The sequence below is a fragment of the Echinococcus granulosus genome (genome assembly GCF_000524195.1).
Source record: "Echinococcus granulosus chromosome Unknown EG_S00029, whole genome shotgun sequence".
Taxonomy (NCBI): Eukaryota; Metazoa; Platyhelminthes; class Cestoda; order Cyclophyllidea; family Taeniidae; genus Echinococcus; species Echinococcus granulosus.
This window is the reverse complement of record NW_020170409.1, coordinates 83,789-103,267: the sequence shown is the minus strand read 5'-3', so window position 1 is coordinate 103,267 and position 19,479 is coordinate 83,789. Positions and strand designations below refer to the sequence as shown.

At 42.7% G+C, this 19,479-nt stretch overlaps 3 protein-coding genes across 3 annotated transcripts; 1 reads left to right on the top strand and 2 right to left on the bottom strand. All coding sequences in view use genetic code 11, as the record gives it.

Moving 5' to 3' along the window:
* Positions 1-1,202: 1,202 nt before the first annotated feature.
* On the bottom strand, positions 1,203-3,529 carry EGR_04550 (hypothetical protein; the record flags this gene model as incomplete). Its single annotated transcript, XM_024493799.1, has 2 exons — positions 1,203-1,341; positions 3,333-3,529. The coding sequence occupies 2 exons, from the start codon at positions 3,527-3,529 to the stop codon at positions 1,203-1,205; spliced, it is 336 nt and encodes a 111-aa protein (XP_024351727.1).
* A 3,068-nt stretch (positions 3,530-6,597) lies between these two features.
* EGR_04549 (Pyridoxal kinase) lies at positions 6,598-8,595 on the bottom strand (the record flags this gene model as incomplete). Its single annotated transcript, XM_024493798.1, has 8 exons — positions 6,598-6,710; positions 7,115-7,193; positions 7,545-7,663; positions 7,725-7,966; positions 8,005-8,090; positions 8,131-8,165; positions 8,198-8,413; positions 8,508-8,595. 8 exons carry the CDS (start codon positions 8,593-8,595, stop codon positions 6,598-6,600), a joined length of 978 nt encoding a protein of 325 aa, XP_024351726.1.
* Positions 8,596-10,023: 1,428 nt separating this feature from the next.
* On the top strand, positions 10,024-16,963 carry EGR_04548 (TFIIH basal transcription factor complex helicase XPB subunit; the record flags this gene model as incomplete). The annotated part of the gene is made up of 8 exons (XM_024493797.1): positions 10,024-10,974; positions 11,164-11,409; positions 13,261-13,545; positions 14,204-14,449; positions 14,522-14,752; positions 15,488-15,748; positions 15,831-16,147; positions 16,840-16,963. 8 exons carry the CDS (start codon positions 10,024-10,026, stop codon positions 16,961-16,963), a joined length of 2,661 nt encoding a protein of 886 aa, XP_024351725.1.
* Positions 16,964-19,479: the final 2,516 nt, after the last annotated feature.

The window sequence follows — 19,479 nt, the reverse complement described above, 5'->3', positions numbered from 1 at the left end:
GACTGAATGACTTTTTACTGAGCTATTTTTTTTCCTGCCATAAAACTGCCAGCCTTGGTGTGACGTACGTATCATTTAATCAAATATCTCAAGAGTTGTATGGGCCAACCACTTCATCTCCCATCGGTAACAAAATTTGTACTCTGCGTAGTAATTAACATCTTTACACTTCACTTTAAAGCGAACAAAGTTATTGCAAAAGTAGATGAAAACTAAAGCGAAACTAGGAGGCTATAACACAAGAGACCTTGAAAACTTCAGCGTTTTAATGTCAACAACAATAAATTGACTTTAGAACGAGATGGTGCACCAGAAGGGAAGAAGAAATTGTCGATTGGGAAGTGGGGATTTTACTAAACCGGTCCTTCAAAACCTCCTACCCTCGAATGCCAAGACGGAGTAGTTGATGAGAAGTGGGATTGACTTTTTTGGAGGGTGGCGCATTGTGATTTCCTCCTCCCATAACCCTACCCAAATTCAGCTATGAAGATTGAAGTAGTATAAATGCCCTTCAACGAAGAATCATTAAAAATAAGTTCTGAATACTTTTAATTGGGCATAAAATAAAGTCCACTCCTTCTACATTCTTTTAAGTAGAGGTTTTTCCAAGTTTAACAATTCCTTTTGCCAAGAATTGCCATATTTTGGCCATGCCCTCGCGCTTCTGCTAGGGAGCATAAACTGGAACGCTAGATGTAAGGAAAGGGACACGCTTAAAAGAAGGCTCCCATGAGCATCTGTGCGAGTCGTAATCTTAGGAGGGCGGTTTTTGTCTGATTCGTTGGCTATTGCACTGTATAACACTAAATATTTATTTAACTCTGGGTTTTAGTAAAAGGCTACTTAGATGCTCCGCCATTGTATCTGCTGCGGGCGGTACGGCCTCCAAGTCATGTCAGTGGTCTCTCAGCCCTTCTGCATGTCAACAGTGCACATTTTGCCTGAGCATTATGGCTTCTTTCGTCTTTAGAGAAGCCTCGGGGCTCCACAGTCTAGTTTGTTTAATCCGATTGTAGCAACGGTTGATTGCCCACCAGAACACTTTCATTTCTTTTTATTTTAACATGTCTCCTTGGCCATCATGAATAAATTGTTTACAGCCAAAAGGAAAACACAGCCTATTCCTGCATGCTTTTGGCCAAGTAACATAAGCAATAAGATAAAGACTTTTCACCATGCGATAGATGCAGTTTTGTTTTTAATTATAGAAGCCCTTTCGTCTCTCCGATTTGTACCATCATCTTGGTGGTGCGAGTGAGATCATGCACGATTACACTGGACGGAAGTGCGGGGCGCGTGTCACAGCAGTAGCAGGGTACACGTTGAGATGTTCCAGTACGCCTAATAAGATGGCACATTCAAAGTCCGGCGATGATTCACTGCGTGGGTTAGAATTGGAAAATCCTGCACAAATAAACGCCTCCTGGGCAATGCATGTTGACCGTTAGATGCCGGTCAGATTTTAAGAACTTCGTGGTTGGACTGAGGCAGGGCAGATGTGTAACGATAAGTTGGTAACGAAGCAAACAGAGGAACTTGCGAATCGTAAAACATATTTGATGTTAAAAATTAGTACGTCTGATGTTGGTCTCCAGAAAAAGTGGCTCTTCATCCAAATTTGGGCATTAAACGCCATCAAGTTTTCGAATCCACCCATTAAGCTGGGAGTACCCTACATCTACTTTACTGCTTTTAACTCAACTAGTCTATTTGTGGCACAATTCGGTGTTTGCCATGAACTGGTAAAGCGCACATGCCACATCTATGTGGCTCAGGTTGGGAAAGTTCGACGTATACGATATGGGAAATATCTCTTAAAAAGACACAAAAAGTTAGGCCAATGAAATTTTAAAACTAAAGTTTATACACAGAGTTACACACAAGCCTCCGATTTTACAAGAACTATACCTTTTAAATGCGTAAATAGACGAATAAATTTACATGAATTTTTATTCTCTGTTTTATCAGGAAAAATAAATCGCGATCTGGATAGATTGTTTTTAACCCATGAATTCACTACCACAGTGGAATATAAGCGTGAATGTACCAATCCTTCTTCTTTAAACAAACCCAGCCCCCATTACAACGCAAGATCAAAATTAAAAAAGGGTAGTAGCTACCGTCGCCGTCGCACTAGCCAACCAGATGAGGATGGTGTTGCGGTACCTGTGTGTCTCATTCGAGTAACGTTACGATAACATGCTAACATTGCAAAAAAGAGGAACCATACTTAATGTCATAAATTGAACAGAAATTTGCCTTGGTAAATAAGTTCAATAATAAAACTAAGATTTATGGGAAGCAAATATGAATTAAAATTAGAAGTCGAAATGAGGATTTGCGGGCATTAGTGTAGTGCGTTGGTCGGCAAAGCTTCCGCCGGGTAGCACCGCGTCCGGGTCATACCAGTGGTCGCTTGGCCCTTCTGCACGCCGAAAATATATACTCTGCCCGAGTATTACGTCTCCTTTCGACTTCAGGGAAGTCTCAGGGCACCACATCGGTAGCAGCAGAAAGCTAACCCGATCTTAAAGGACATCTATCCTGATTTTTACTGGTTGATGGTAAACCTTAGCGGGGTGGACCAAGTGCATATACTAGGGGTGGGAGAATTGGTGGCGGTTTAAAACAGAAGTGTCGAAAATAACGCCTATCTTTGGCAAATACCTTGGTTTCGTGGGCTGCAGGAAAGCTATTAACAAGTGATCTATCTTTAAACCATCTGGAAAAGTTTGTTACCGAGCTGCCTACGGTACCTGTATGGAGATGCCAATTATGTGAACACGCAATTCCCTTCTATACATCTTTGCTAGCTGAGTAGAGCCCTTCGTTCGTTTACGATTACAAAACCTATTTTTACCAGTCTAGCCATGAACAAGGTAACAAAAGAGTATTTTTCTTGTAAACTAGGCAAGCACGCAAAACAGGAAGATATAGAGCAAAGAATTCTCTCTTGGCGCTATATATGCCAATGTGAGTCCCATTTTTCTGCCAGAGTGCATAAATTAACATTATGCAAATGACAGAAATCACGACCGGTCACACTGAAAGTAATTGTGAATACATTTTGCAGGTAGCATCAATGTGGGACCACAGCATTTCGCTGAGGAGAGTTGGGGGACCAAAGGTATGGGCGGTGATTTGATAATCTCAGGCGCAACCAAAGAAGTCACAGCGTTAAAAATGAAATAAAACAATGTACGATTTGAATGCCATTAGGTATTGGTCACCACAGGCTGATTTTTAACTACTAACAGGGCAAATGCCTGAATTACTGTACAGAGTCTGGTTACGAAATTGCGCAGTTGATTTCATTCCTGAGAATTATTTACCTTGTAGCTTGTGCGGATGAAATATAAATAATTTGTGAATTGTGACTGAAGCGTGGCTGGGTAGTAAATGTGTTGGCTTCCAAATGGAGTACTAGCATTAGACGATAATGCAGTTGCCTTTTAAAGAACGGAGTCAAGTGGAGTTGCTTTTGGTTGTCGTCAAATAAAGCAGCAGCAGCAGCTGGTACTCCATCCATATTTAGTCCTTCTACTGATAATTCCCCAGTAGTATTAAATTAACAGTACATGTGCGCCGTTACCGATGCATCCACTTTGTAGAGGCCTTTCAACAATAACCATTTAACTTCTCTAAAACAAGAAAAAAATAATCAGCATTTTATATTATAGAACCAAACAGAATGGTGACATATTTTGTCACTTAGATCGCGCAAGCCGAAAGCCATATTCGATCTGCTAACAACTGGCCAATCAATGGATTTTATCGACCGAACAGACATGGAAACGTGCGCGCACACACCAAGGAACCAATGAAATTCTCCGTCTATAGGCCAAGCTGAAATTTTGATTTTACCTTGAAGTCTTCATTTTAAACCACAAAAACACTATCAAGTTGATGCTTTAGTCTATTCTCGATTAAGTTTATGGAAAATGTTGGAGTTTCTTAGGATTGAGCAATTTTAATTTCTGGTACTGCTACTACCACCACTAAGAGAGCGGCAGATGGGTGTGGTGCGCCTCACATTTGACTGTCTATGAGGTTTTTATTCCATCCATCTAGGCCAAAATGGTACGCCTATAAACACAGTCCTGCTGATTGCACCACAGATCTGTCTTGGGTGAAGTGAGAAGTTGTTCTAGCTTTAACTACGATTGCTAGTTTTACATTACCAAAGCCATTTTATTCACATAAGGTAATGGGGTTGCGGAAAAACTAGTCTAAAAAATAAGACAATCTTTTAGACACTATCTCCTTGAATCTACCTAAACGGATTCCTTGACTTGCCGGTTCGCTTCGAATAACTGATCCATCCCTTTCCATTACAATGGCCTTCAACTCACAGTCATCCACTTTGCCTCGTAATAAGACGGAAGGAACGAAATTTACCCTTCAAATTTTAGATGCACTATGTGGTTGGTGAATACAATGTGACTGGTTTCTAGAAAAATGACAGCTTTTTACTTATTTACAGCTTCATATGAAGACTTCAAGCAATAGTCACACAAGCAACAAGCACTTGGTGAGAGCTGTCGAATGACAGGCATAGGAGGGACATTAAAGCCAAAACAGGCCATTTGAATTCACAAATCAAAAACGCAGCTGAAGAAATATAAGGTCTATCCATTTTTCAACGTAGTCGCCTGCTACACTTGTCCCAGCGTTCTGTTGCTACCTGATAATCAGATTCAGCATAAAAAACTTGCCTGTATGGCTAAAATCACTTCAGGACAGTCTCTCTTAGTAATCAGCTTGTAATGGGTTGTCGAGGGTATCCGTTTGTGAACGAATGCATTCGCCATTTCCATGAAAAGATGTTCTCTGTAGAATCTCGTCACAAAACAGGAATCCAGGATCGGGCACGCGGTCTAAGAATTGACTGTTCGCTCATGGGAATAAGTGTTGTGCTATGGCTTGGAGCCACCACAGCTGGGCTCATCACGTCAGAGGTGCACGGCCTTCCCTAGATCCTTGACATTGCTAAAATTGCTTAGCACTACTAAGCTTCAAAAGTGTTGTACGGTTTAACAAGTAAAATTTGGCGCTCTTTTTTTTTTAAAAAATGTCCGTTTTATTTCGCTCAGGAACCCACTAACACTGTTGACTGCCATCTAGATTTAGCGTGCAGGTTGACCCATACAGGCGGCATGAGGCGGGTGTCATTAAGATGACACCTGTCATAACTCTCCCGCATGAATCCCCCAAACAATTTACTTAAACTAGAACAGCTAAAGCACGATGACCAAATGCCAACTACAAAGGCTTTTACTCATATAACAACAAAGCACAATGCAATCAGCCATGGCCAGAACTCGTTTAAAAGGTGTCTCGACTAAGCCACAAGCCTATCAAGAGGCGCCTATTGGTTGGAAAGGGGCGGCGGAACCGAACAGATGATGCGAGTCAGGCGAATGAACGAGGAGCGAAAGGACATTGAGAAAATGACTTATTCGGAAGTAAATCCCCATATAACAGGTTTTCCCCACATTTTTGCATAAAAGAGCTTAATTTGCTCTAAAAGGCCTTTCACAGACCGGGAGGTGATTAACTACTATAAGGTGGCGACCAATGGGACAATTCCTCTTTCGCTACAGCGCAATGTCGAAGAGGGGAAAAGTCTTGAATGTGGTAGGCTGATGGATTAAGGGATGGCTTCCAATGCAGTGCTGACGAGATAATGGAACTTCGTAGAATTCATAAGAATGTAGCGTTGCTTCCTTCGTGTCTTGAGGAGAAAATTTGGTCACAACGCCATTCAGTGGTGATCTGTTGGTCTATTTGCACCATTAGAGAGTTGGTTAAAGTTTTCCAAGAAAAATTTGCGCGCATTATTAAGATATGCACATATAACAGATCTATCAGAACTACTGAGAAGTAAAGTAGTGATTTGGACACATCGTCCTTGCCGACGGTGTCATATTTAGGTGCCATCCCAATTTTCTTACTTGAGTTAGGGTCACAAGTAGTGTCACATTCTTTATCAGTTTACGAAAGCAGGTACAAGGATGGTATATTGTTGGCAGCAGTAAGGCGACCTGACGCAAACTAAAAATTCAATGCTGAAAACCGGAATCCCAACTTTGCAGGAGGAACCATGCGCTGCAGGCGACTTGGTCTTTGAAGATTGACGACAGAGGGTTTGTTAAAAACACAATGGTTATGATTCTTGTCTCTTGGGTGGTTCCTAAGACACCGCCAATATCGCAGTGCTCAAAGTAGGAGGGTGCACGTCCAAATACATGGACCTTTCAAGCTCTACGACTCAGCCGCCCTGTTTGATGTATGGTCATCCATCCACACGCACAGCCTCTTATCCCATCTATAAGCTAATAGCGATAGCATGCAACAGTACATCTTCGCAGGTAGTTTTGATGCCATAATTGAATTTCCATGCCGGCTTCAATGACGTCTTCCCCACACCCACAGCTCCTCAGCCTTATTACGACATCAAAGGTGCACCAGGCACACAAAAAAGCAGAGCTGCAGCTGCACCTCCAGAGAATGGTCTTATTATCACAAAAACTAAACAGGAGATAGGGGAATAAGCTGCCGAGGAGGATGGAGCGGGAGAGGAGGAGACAGCAACTACTAAAGTGAAGTCACTTGAACGGAGGCGAAATCCGGGGGGTCGAGGATATCCTTTGCGCTTTGAATGAGCCTCAACTCGTACCGATCAGACTTTTGCATCATATTGGTGGGATCTAGTGGGTGTAGAAAAGCATTGCAACAGAGCGATATTTGCTTTAAGTGAATATACAGTTCTAGCTACCTTTTCTGTCCCCCCATGACCCGAGCTTTACGATGGTGACGTGGGTGTCTGTTAATGTTGCGCATGCAATCAGCCTCCCAGCATGCAACAGTGCTACTTCTAGGAGCTACTGGAACACCACATTGGCAACAGCACAATTTAGAGTGACTTATCAACTTTCAGCCACTCCGCGAAGGCTAGCAATGAAGCTGTACCGTATTTGAATGAAACAACCACTGGGAATGTTGGTGTTAGACCGTAATCGATGACCAAAACAACCAGTACATTTAGAGAGATCCTACCAAAAAGGCCGGCTTAAAAAAATTCTATCCCTACGACAAATTACTGATCGCTTACCAGAGCTGAGATTTTCAGCATATTCCACTGTTCGTTTGAGAACAGCGTGCATTGTACACTGAATCTTGTAGAGTGCTTTCTGCAAAAAACAATAAATGACCAGCTATTTTTTTGAAAAAAAGATAAAAGCATCGGCAACCTGATCGTGACAGAAGATGCCATCGCGATCAATCTATGATTAGGTACCTCCAAATATTTTTTATTACAAATGGAAAACTATGTTGGCACTGCCTATTCGACATATTACTTTTAGACAGACACGATTAATGATATCGTCTTTTTCTTATAATTTTGCTAGTTCCAGTGTCTTTCTAACTATTTTTGAGCTCATGGGGTCAGTAGAGCCGAATTAAACCATCAAAAGTTTATAGGTAATTGACACATTGGCAAGATTTCTAAAAGCTAACAAAGATCATTAACTGGAACACACCATCATGTCAAGGTTGCCATCGTGCTTTTCAAAGTATATCAACGTCAAGCTGCTAAACAAGTCACCAGTGCCAAAGAAGGGGACTTCTAATTTGGGGAATAGAGCACGAACACGTTGAGCTAAAGTTGGAAAAACAAAGCATGAGTCATCCACGATAAGGCAATAATTAGAAAAATAAACCAAGCACTGAGAGTGCCCTCCCTTTTTGACCCAAATCTCCGCTGAATCTGCCACATTTTCTCAACTCAGCAAGATCTGGACGGTAGCTAATGTAAGTGGCAAGCTGCCTGAAACCCTGTTTGTCTTCAAAGAGTAGATCAGTGCTGCTAAAAATGACAGTGGGAATACCATAAGTCGAATGAAGTAGGTCAATGCAGTGGAATGTAGAGTCTTCATCGGTAATTTTGCATCCAGTTAGAAGCCTGAATAAAACAAACTTATATTATTTAAATAAACTTACTCAGCCTCGAACTGATTCGGCAGCAAAACATCAGAAATTGGCAAAATTTTCTCCCTATATATGGGAATTAATTCTTCTGGTACATACTAAAAACAAGTCTGGAAAATCTGAAGCCTATTCACTTACGATATGACCATTGTCACCAATAACAGGATCACAATCTAGAGAATAAGATGAATCAGAGAAACCATACAGAATCTGCAATGTGGATTGGCCGACTTGGTTTCCATAGCAATTTTAGCCAGTTGTATGAGAAAATCCGGATCGCCAACATATCCCGTAAGTAGAGCATCATAATTGGCGGACCTGTTCTGTTTCAGCGAATCATATATGGATTCCAAATGTTTAAGGGACAAAACTTGTCCAGTACAGTGCGCATACTCTGAAGGGTAATAAATTGAAAAGAGGACTACGGGTATGGCAGGATAGTTGGACAGAATTTATATTGTCAACTTCGTAATTATGCAGCTGTTTAGAAAGACAGATCAAGCTAAGAACTAAACAAACTTGTAAAGGAAAGACCGCGCTTTTGTTTCCTACGTATCCATGGACAACATGGCTCTGTACAGACAGCACGCGTTTCGACTCCATGTAAGCGCCAATGTGTGGTACACCGTAACAACCTTGTATGCTTGTATTACCACCTACAAACGTCCCTCGGTGTGTACTGTTGGTTCGACTAAACAAGATGAGTCGAACACACATAACCATTGCATGTATCCTTGTTTTAACGAAAAAATAACAAATGCTATATATGTAAACTTTTTTGGAGGACTAATGCTTGCTTTTGATTATGGATTTGTTATGTTATCAACTTAAATGCTGTTTTACATCCTCATTTTGACTAACTTATAACAAACATGCAAACTACAAATCATACATAGCACGCAAAATGGCAAAGGTCTAAATACATTGCAATGCTTAACTATTTTCGGCCCTTCACTTAGGTCTTGTGGGAACGTAAGCGCCTCCTTTGGCACCTCGGATGAGCACTGTGGCTTATTAGCCATGTCTTTAGTCCCTCAGCACTTTTATAGGTTGCTAGGGCACGCTTTATTCCGAAGTTTCCCGCTTTTGTTTCCAGAGAAGTCACGAAGCGCTGCAGCTATCGACTCGTACATGACAGTGCATAACTGGTCCCAAGGAAAAGCCAAACTCTCATCTTTTACAGAACTTTTAGTATATACACCTCTTGATGCTGTTCGAGCATAAAGTATCTTTTTGTACCTCTTATTTTTATTCAAGTGATTAAAGGCGGAGGTGAAAGAGTTGGGCAAGTGTACCATAATATTGTGGGAGAAGATACGTGTCTTTGCCCTATCTTCACACATTACTGTGTAATGCTATATTAGTTTAATTTTCGGGAAAAAAAGGAGACACTTTGGGTCTCCGCCACTGTACCTTTTGTGGGTTGTTATGCCTCCTGGTCATGCCAGTAGCCCCTACTCCTACAGGGTACCAAATGGATGTATTTTGTCTGGGTATTATGCCCTCGTTCATCTTTAGAGGAGTCTTAAGTTGCTACTGTTATATTTGCGGGATACAAATTAATAATGGTCGGCAAAAATAAATGTTACTTTACTGCTATGCAGCTGAAACCACAACCGTAAGTAATTTGAAGAAGTTCTCAAAAATTTTTAGAGGAAACCTAGTTAAGTCTCGAAAATTGTACCATTCTGTACTACACCTATTATTTAACCACTTCGACTCATATTGCGGTTGGTGCCGCTTGTAGTGTACAAGCTTATCTCACCTGTTAGTTCATTACCGTATGGGTTAGTGTTAGTGTTGTCTGGTAATGGTATTTTCAGTTAGTACTTTGAGTACCTTTACAGACATTTGGGCGAATTCTTCAGGAAAGAATCGCTTATCAATATGGGTATCCTAATATATCCTTGTTATTTTTCTGTGCCAGTTCATAATTCCAGGACTGGCATTTATGTAACATTCCTGTAAGATGCTCTAGGTTACGTGGTTTCCCATGAACTCGTCATTATGGCGTGATATTTATTTTAGAAGATGCCCAAATTGGAGAAACGAGGCTCACGTCGCGGTTCTCGGCCTGTACAAAAGCGATCCCGTCTGGACGAAACTGCGGGTTTGAATGACCTTCAGCCCTCCTACAGCGACCAGGAAGCTAGCAACGACAGTTTTGCCACCACCGCCATGGACACTAACTTCGACGACGATGAGGATTACGAGGAGATGGAAGAGGCAGATGAGGAACGAGTCATTTCTCGCACTTCTGCTGGTATCACGCAGGGAAGCGGTGCCACCACTGTCACACCAACTCCCCGCGATGAGTTCGGTGCCAAAGATCTCCGTGTACTCCTCACTCTTCGTTCTGATCACCCTACCCGTCCACTTTGGGTCGGTCCAGACGGTCACATTTTTCTTGAAACTTTTGGTCCCTTGGCCAGCAAGGCGCAAGATTTCCTTATTGCCATTGCCGAACCTGTCTGCCGGCCAGAACACATCCATGAGTACAAATTAACTTCCTATTCCCTTTATGCCGCGGTTTCTGTCGGTCTTCGCACCAGCGAGATTATCGGCTGTCTCCGACGCCTCTGTAAAACCGACCTTCCCCCAGGCATAATAGCCTACATTCGCTCCTGCACTCTCTCCTACGGCAAGGCAAAGCTGGTCCTCCGAGGTGGACACTTCTACGTAGAGAGTAATCATCGTGTCTTTCTCAAGAAACTCGCTGCAGACTCGATAATCAAGGAGTGCTTGGTGAATACTCCCACCGCTGAGGGCCTCTCCGAGGTGACACTACACAAGTTTGACACCCCTGATACGGTTCTTGCTCTTGGTGTGGAGACAAAAGATGCCTCCAGGACTGCTTCCTCCGCTGATGGCGCAGGAGAGGCACAGAACTCCGTTTCAGATGGAGGTTTAAAGGATATTCTGAGGCTCTACGCCGCAATTGATGCGGAAGAGGAGGAGGCTGAAGGGCTGGAGGCGGGGCCTGTGGGCGTGGAGGTGCGAGAGGAAGTGGAAGACTCCACTGGCGATGCTGATGCGTTGGACATTGAAAAGTTAGGTATTGAGGGTGCGGCAGGAGATAAGGAAGGAGAGGAAGAGGAGGATGACGACGATACTGCCAAAAGTAAGTTGTCACAGAAGGAAGAAGGGAAAGGGAGATTGAAGCCCTTTGAGACGGTGGCAATTGAGGTGCAGCAGAATGAAATCGAACGACTACAGCGGAGGTGTGTGGAGCTGGAGGTGCCGTTGCTGGCTGAATACGACTTTCGACAGGATAAGTTGAATAAGGATATGAGTGTAGATCTGAGGGCAAGCACCACTCTGCGACCGTATCAGGAGAAGAGCCTACGGAAAATGTTTGGTAATGGACGTGCGCGCTCTGGAGTTATTGTACTACCTTGTGGTGCAGGGAAGACTCTTGTAAGTCGCTCATTTTGGACTTCCATTCTATAATTAAAGCTATTGACTCCGATCCTTTAAATTGGCTTTCTACATTTTCGTACCTTTGTTTTTGGTCAAATTGCCGGAATGCGGTATCTATGTTTTTTATAGGAGTTTTATTGCTTTTGACGTGATTATCTCCGGTGTTATTTGAGGGGCATCCATGTGGCTAATCTTTAATCTGGCTCCCATTTAATAAAGTATTTTTGTGGTTTTCAATCAGACTGATAGGCCACAAATACTCACCAACGATTTATGTGTTGTTTAAGCCAGCATTTCTAATCATTCTCCCAACGGTATCATAAATGCCTCTTGATTGACCATTTTGGTCGACGTAGAAGAGCACCTTTGTCGCTTTCCAAGCGCTTTATAGAAAGTTACTCTTAGAGTTGTTATGAATAACACATTTAAAACATATTTCCCCGCATCTACGATAAAGCGTTTCGCTAGTATCCGAAGCAGCTTTGACAATAATTTTCTTTTTGTGCACTTCCTGATACTTTTCAATCATAATGTTAATTTAGACAGTCAACGTTATTGGCCATCCTGCTTTTTGCATTAATATTCCCAGCAGTTAGAACACTCCCCGCTATTCCTATAGTTTCTTGTGGCTTAACCAACATTTAAATTGGTGTTTTGCTTTATCTGTTGCTCAGTTATAAAGCCCCAGGCGCTCCTGTGCTTCTGTGTTGAGGAAACTTTCTTCCGTAGATTTATATACATGTTAGGGTCAAATAATTAAACTTTCTGAGAGTGTAAGTCTGTCTTGGAACAACACTAGCAACTTATGAGTTACACGAAGCTGTTATTCTTCTGACTTTGTAACACTCATCAAGTTTATCTTAATGCGTCTGCAGCAGAGGGCGTAAAATTTTTAATTTATACACCTTTTTCCCGATGAAAACCACGATAATTTTCTTCTTTTGAAACCCTTCCTTTGATAGTGCCTGAGGTGTTTTTTTTTTTTAATGGCTATCTCGACAACCTTACCAAGCGTCTCTAAGTACCCCATCCTAACCTACTTAGTCCTATCGTTCCTCTTTGATCATGAGTGAGAGTTGTTTCTAAGGTCAGGTTTGTTGGTGCTTTTTATTACGTTAACTTCGTAATACACCGATATATCTTACCCTCCTCCCCTTCACGGAACGCGACCTAATGATTCTTTCGCAAATAACTAGTTTTAGTACTTTGTCGATCAGACGGATTACCCACTCTCCTCCTTTCTTCAGTCACTTTCTTTCCTCCATGTTTAAAAACTATCCCATCCTTTTACTAACAACAAGGACCTAGTCCCATGACTTGTTTATGAACAGGCCTCTATCGTGACCTTACAGGCCACAACTTCAACGATGGGGACTGTATTTGCATCCCTCTACTGCCAATGCATATTGGCCTGGAAACGATCTTCTAATGATCAAGAGCCCTATCTAGTTTTCCATATGACACATCCTCCCACTCCAAATGGAGACCCAGTTTTTTGTTTTGGTCATGGATGATTTTCACTAGAGTTAGCACTGCTATCAATTTTTTTTTTCATTTTAAGATATAGCCGACTCTATGAAATCCCGGGAAGTTATATTTTTTTCCTTTGCCAGGACCTAATGCTTTCGATATCTCCTTTATTGTTGATCGTAAATGAGCTTCAACACTAGCTTTTTGTCGCTAGAATAAAACAAACCGGTGTATCGAGGATCAACAATAGTTGTTTTTTCACTACGAAATGCTTACTGCTTGCGTTGAGGTAGTTTTTTACTATGGTCTGATGAATTTGTATTGCACTCAGCCTCAGTTTTCTTCCGTTTTTTGCCTTGACTACCCTCTGTCGTACAGGTGGGTGTGACAGCGGCGTGCACGGTGCGCAAGCCGACACTATGCCTGTGCACGAGTGGAGTGGCGGTCGAGCAGTGGCGCAGCCAGTTCAAGCTCTGGTCTACCGCGGAGGACAGCCAAATTCTCCGATTCACTTCTGACGCGCGCGACCGTCCCTCACCGAGTACGTGCATCTGCATCTCCACCTACTCCATGATCGCCTTCTCCGGCAAGCGCTCCTACGAGGCTGAGCGTCTCATGGAATGGATTAAGGGCCAGGAGTGGGGCCTCATGGTTCTGGATGAGGTGGGCAATTCTCGTTATTTGTTCATTTTAATTTTATCTCCTCCAGTCTTACTCTTCACATTTTTTGCTTTCTTTTCCTCAGTTACCTGATTTCCTTCCAGTTCCTTTTATTAATTGCCTGTTTTCCAATTCAGCTACAAATCTCAAAAAATGGTTGTGCGTACACCAACCATGATCACGTGAGGTGAAAAAACCCTGGAGTTTTAGAAGAGAATACCTTCTGAGGATCCCAAAGTGTTTTAAAATTTGTAATCCTGTCACAATTGTGGCTTGCTCGGGGATGAAAAGAAATCCACGAATTGTTTTACGAAGAGATCTATTTTGTTTACAACAGTTATTATTAGGTTGCTCGGGCGATGAAGGTCATGAGCAATTGTTTTAAGGGGATGATTATCATGTAATGACGATAATGTGACATTTTGGTGATGATGTTAAGGAGTGGTGGGGTTGGGTCACGAAGGAAATTTACCGCATAGAAATAGATGCAATTTTCTTGAAGTAGACCAGTTTTGTTAAGTTTGTACTTTCTTTATATTCTTGTTATTAAAAAGGTATTCCTTTGAAGTTCAAGACTAAGCAAGTCACTTTCCAAACACACATTGGCCCCTGTGACCCTTACTTCTTAGTCGTTGCCCAAAAAACTTACCTCTTGTGTCAGGTGCACACAATCCCAGCGAGGATGTTTCGTCGTGTTCTCACTATGGTGCAGGCGCACTGCAAGCTGGGTTTGACCGCCACTCTAGTACGCGAGGACGACAAAATCACCGACCTCAACTTCCTCATCGGGCCCAAAATCTACGAGGCCAATTGGTTGGAGCTGCAGAAACGCGGCTTCATTGCCAAAGTGCAATGCGCCGAGGTGTGGTGCCCCATGACTTCTGAGTTCTACCGCGAGTACCTTCAGGTTCGCAACAGAAATAAAACCTGCTACTTATAGATTGATAGTGAGAGTGATTCATGGTTTATCATTTTGCAGATGAAGAGCATGAAAAAACAGTTGTTGGCGGTGATGAACCCGAACAAATTCCGCGCCTGTGAATTCCTCATAAGGTACCATGAAAGGCGCAATGACAAGATAATTGTTTTTTCGGACAATGTCTTCGCGCTAAAGTACTATGCCAAGAAAATGGGTCGTCCGTACCTTTATGGCCCGACTAGTCAGAGCGAAAGAATGCAGATCCTGCAGAACTTCCAGTACAACCTGAATGTAAGTTTGGGATCGACACTCTGCTTGCTTTCGGACTAGCTGTCTTTGCCGCGATTGATCTACAACCTGTAAAGCCTAGCATCACCACTTATTAGGATTCTACCTCATGGTTATATTGAAACCGATTATCGCTTTTCATGTGTCATCAGTGGGAATATTCTGGAAGTGGTTAATAACAAAATAGAGAGGCTGAAGAGTTTTCAGAGTGCGTATTTTTTCCTCCATTTATTTGGGGGTCAGAACCTTTAAAATCTGTCTTAATTAGAAATACATTGAGTGGGAAATTAATGCCAATTTTCGCATAATTTCTATTGGTATTTCTAGCCAACGAGCTTTTGAAAGTGAAAAAGTAGTCTTTTCTCATATTTTTTGTTTTAAAACCATAATTATTGTCTGATGTTCCTTCGGTGAAGGTTGTGCAAACTTCGTAAAGATCTTTTTATTGTTAAATGCTGCCTAATTTTCCCCATTAGCACATTCGCTTGAGGTTAAAGCTTGGCTCTACAAGGCGCGTAACCATAGAAGCAGGTACATTTTAAACATACAGAAGAGATGAAGACTGACTATACAAATGCCTTGAGCAAGGTCCACATCCCATTGTAGTGGCCAAATTACCGCAGACCGAAAAGGTTTGTTTCGTGTACAATGGCAATCTACCACAGTAGCTTACAAGGACTATCTTTAACGGTCAACTAATCATGAGGTGGGTTTTTCTTCCCAACTACCCCGGTATAGGTGCCGGCGATATTTGTCTCCAAGGTGGCAGACAACTCGTTTGACCTGCCGGAGGCCACAGTGCTCATCCAAATCAGCATGCATGGCGGCAGTCGAAGACAGGAGGCCCAGCGTCTAGGTCGCATCCTCCGTGCCAAACGAGGTATGGACGCCGAGGCATACAACGCCTTCTTCTACTCCCTTGTCTCTCAGGACACCATGGAGATGCAGTACGCTCTCAAACGACAGCGATTTCTTGTCAATCAGGGCTATGCGTACAAGGTTTGTATGCACTGAAATGGTAGCCTTTCTCCCCAGGGCACTGGATCGTCCCGCTGCTAACGTGCTTTTTTCCACTTTTTAGGTGATCACCAGGCTTGCGGGAATGGAGAAGGAGAATTTGCGACTGGGGACAAAGGCAGAGCAAGCAGAGTTACTGCATCGCGTACTAGCGAGCACAGACGAGGACGCAATGGAGGAGACACTGCCAGTAGATCCGGATGGATTTGGTAGTGGACGCACGGCGAAGGGTGGACGGGGCGCGGGATTTGTGCGACGGACCGGACAGATGGCCTCTATCTCGGGCGCTGATGATGCCATTTACATGGATACCTCATCAGCAGCTGCGGCTCGACGTGAAAAAGCGAAAGAGCGGCACCCGCTGTTCAGACTATTCAGACGGTAATTTTCTGCAGTTATGTAAATAAGATTATGCGCATTTGAATCACATATTGTGGTTGCACGATGGGAGAGTGAGGGGTTAAACTGAAAAAAATAATTTGGGTTGCTGGGTTTAAATGGGTTTATGAATCATTTGTGTGTATCAGAGATAAACATGTCTGCAAATAGTTCTCTAATGGGGGCGTCGAAGAGTTGTGGTTTAGAGGCACAGATGGCATGATCGAAATCACAGTTAGTTTGTGTGGAAGTCGGGGTTGACTCATTTTTAAATAGTGCACATATTTAAATAATGGGTATTGAGTCAAATCTCGTTCGGGATCCTCAATTACCTGTCTAGAAAGTTGTACGAGTCGGTCAAAGTCGGATTCAAGGTTGCGATACCTTACCTTAGTCTTCACCTTGAACGATCCATTGAAGGTTGTAAATTCACGGGGTCCTAGTAGGCTTGGCAGTCAGTCAGTGTGATAGGTACGGTGAGATTTGATTCGAGTTAGACGAGTCTACACCCCATGCTGCTCAACTTACACCACTGATTTTACTTCCTTTCTTCATCCTTGAGAAATGCCAGTACAAATCGCCGGTTAATGCTCTATGAAGTAGTGATTCATCCATTCGTCCATGAGGCGCCCCGAAGCCTATGATCGTCGATTTGTTCGCCCACAACTTCCACTGATTCATTCTAATTCAATCAGTCATCTGCTGTTGGCTCAGTGGGCATTCCGCGAACAAAACTTCAGTTTGGAGGAGAATATTGCCTCTGAAGTCCGCATGCGTCCTCAGTTGTTTGAGGCGTTAAATCGAACTCGATCTTATTAGATCTTACCACATTGGGATTAGCAGCTCCATAAATAAACTCTTTACACGACATTGAAGCGGGGCTCTGTTAATATTTGTAAAATCAAAAGAGCTGTGCCCTTCAGATCGCTTGTTGTCTCATTCTTAACGCTCTAAAGGAGTTGGCGTATGACTCGCGATGATGCATTGGCATCCTACAGCGGAGTCCTCCTGTTGTAACTACAGTTATCGCTCTGATATTTCTTGCCTTGCAGAAAAGAGGGAACTAGGTAGTCTCAAACAGGCGATAAAATTAAGTTAAGCAGTAATTGAAGGGGTTGGTAGCTTTTTGGTGTTGAATCCATTAAAGAAGTTCGTTGCTGTGACAAAACTCATAACCTGCGCATTTGTCAATTTACGAACATTTTTCAAGCCATGATATCACCTTCTGTGATTCGCAGTTTACAGCGATGGCCTATCCCCACGTCTAGTAGCTAGGATCCAGATAAAGGGGGAATGAACTGCTACGACCGTCGACGTTCAAACGAGGAGTCAACTCCTGTCACCTTGTGTGTAAATGCAGACTTAAGCAGGCTTCAGATGCACCACTGCTGGTGGTGGCAACACCGCATTCCTTGTGAGGTATTTCTCCTTAGAACAGGCAATCCCATACCAAAGGCACCCAATAAGGTAACCAATTATTCCTTTTCCTTCCTCCACACCACCCCTGCTCCCGCCTGCCTTCAGAAGGTCAATAAAAGGTCACGCAATCAACAAAGTCATAAAAAACAGGCAGCGTGGTCTCCTGCCTCCTTGACCATTTGAGATGTTCCCTTTTTGCTACTGCTGACGAGGATGAAGCGAGTGACGCTGCTGCACTTAACAGACAGTGCATGACAACGAGGCTTACCTTTACTGTCATTTCGTTCAGTAACATGAATCTAAGAAGTAGTTAACCAGCGCTGAGTTTTTGTTGCAGTTTCTGCATTCTTCACTTCAGTTCCGCCTTGTTGACTAATTTGTTGACAATTTTTAAAGGGCTAAATCAGTAAGTGGTAGCGTGATTCACTTCGTTGGTGCCCGATGGAGACTATTAGAATTTTCGGCAATGCATCTGAATCGTTTACGATCATCTGCAAATATTTTGCCTTTCATTTAAGATCAATCTTCTGTCATGTGAATCTGGATTCCACTAAACTTATAAATACCATTTGGAAATGATAATACCTTTTAGAAAGTTTAAAAGCAGCATCAATAGCTTGTAAGTTTTGGTTGACCCACTGAATGAAGTCTCAGTGTTGGAAGCTCTAAACAGTAGCAAAACCAAACTGACCTGACTGTGCGCGAAATTTGCGTCAGAGAGCGGAACAAATGACGTACCGGAGAAATTTGCATTGCCATTAAAGACCACTCACGCATTGTATGCAAATTCGTAGTTGGGTCGGTAAAAGGACCAAGGTGGGGTGGCTGAATAAAGGAGCTATTTTTGGTGTAGAAAGGGCTTTTTAGTTATGGGCAACCTGAAATAACGTCCACGGTATTACTCAGAATGTCAGTAGGGCATGGCGTGCATTTTCCTACTGCATCTATAAGAGAACCGCAGTGAATCTCCTACTATGGAAAACGAGCCTTTCTTGATGTGTGCGTGACTGCTTCAAAAAATTATTCGTCTGGATGCACATTTTTGAAGATTAAGCAGCTAACGTAGATGAAATTGTGTTTGGAGCCAAGGTTAGTGAGCGCTCACCGTGGTGAGGCTGTGTGATCCCCAAAACATTAGCGATTGATGGCGGCTTAGAGGAGGAGAGTCGCGTTACAAGAGCATGTGCATTGCGATTTACTCTGAAATTAGGCACACTCGCAACAATTCTGATGTGGCTACAACTTGCATTTTTTTCACAAGAAAATTTGAGAAAAAATGAACCAGAAATGTAGCGGAATAAAATTTCCTTGCTTATTTTTCTCATTCTGAGGCGTGGTATAATCATCCTACGAAACCAAAACTTCAAGAGATGAATGGTTTTGCTTGCACTCTGTTTGATTTGTTCGCCACTGAGTTGGCAGGCAATACGATCACCGCGAGAGTTTAAGGGAAACCAACCATCACGGGTCAGGTGCTTGATGTTCTGATTCGGCATCAGCACCGTTCCAGCTGCTGCTCAAGTTCTAAAAATAGTGCCATCCTCAGATTGAGGATGGTCATTTTTTATGTTAGTACTCAAATTACCCTCATCTTACTTATAATGCCCAAATTCTTGGAACGTTTACAATTGTTTTCTGATTTGTTGCAAGGAAAGAATTATAGGCACGAAATTTACGTGGAGGCCTAGACACTGGAAGGGGTGCTAATAGTAGATTATTCAATCAGCCTTTTCGCTAGATGGGTTTGAGTCTAACACGGCTTAAAGTCTCAAACCACAAATGACACACTTCAAGGGGATGAAAACTGCGTTCTTTTTCTTCAAAATTGTCCTCTACTACATTCGCGCGCTTAGCTCGGAATTTAAAAGCACCCAAAAAGCTTCAAAATAGGAAGAATTATGAAGCCTGGGAAGGGA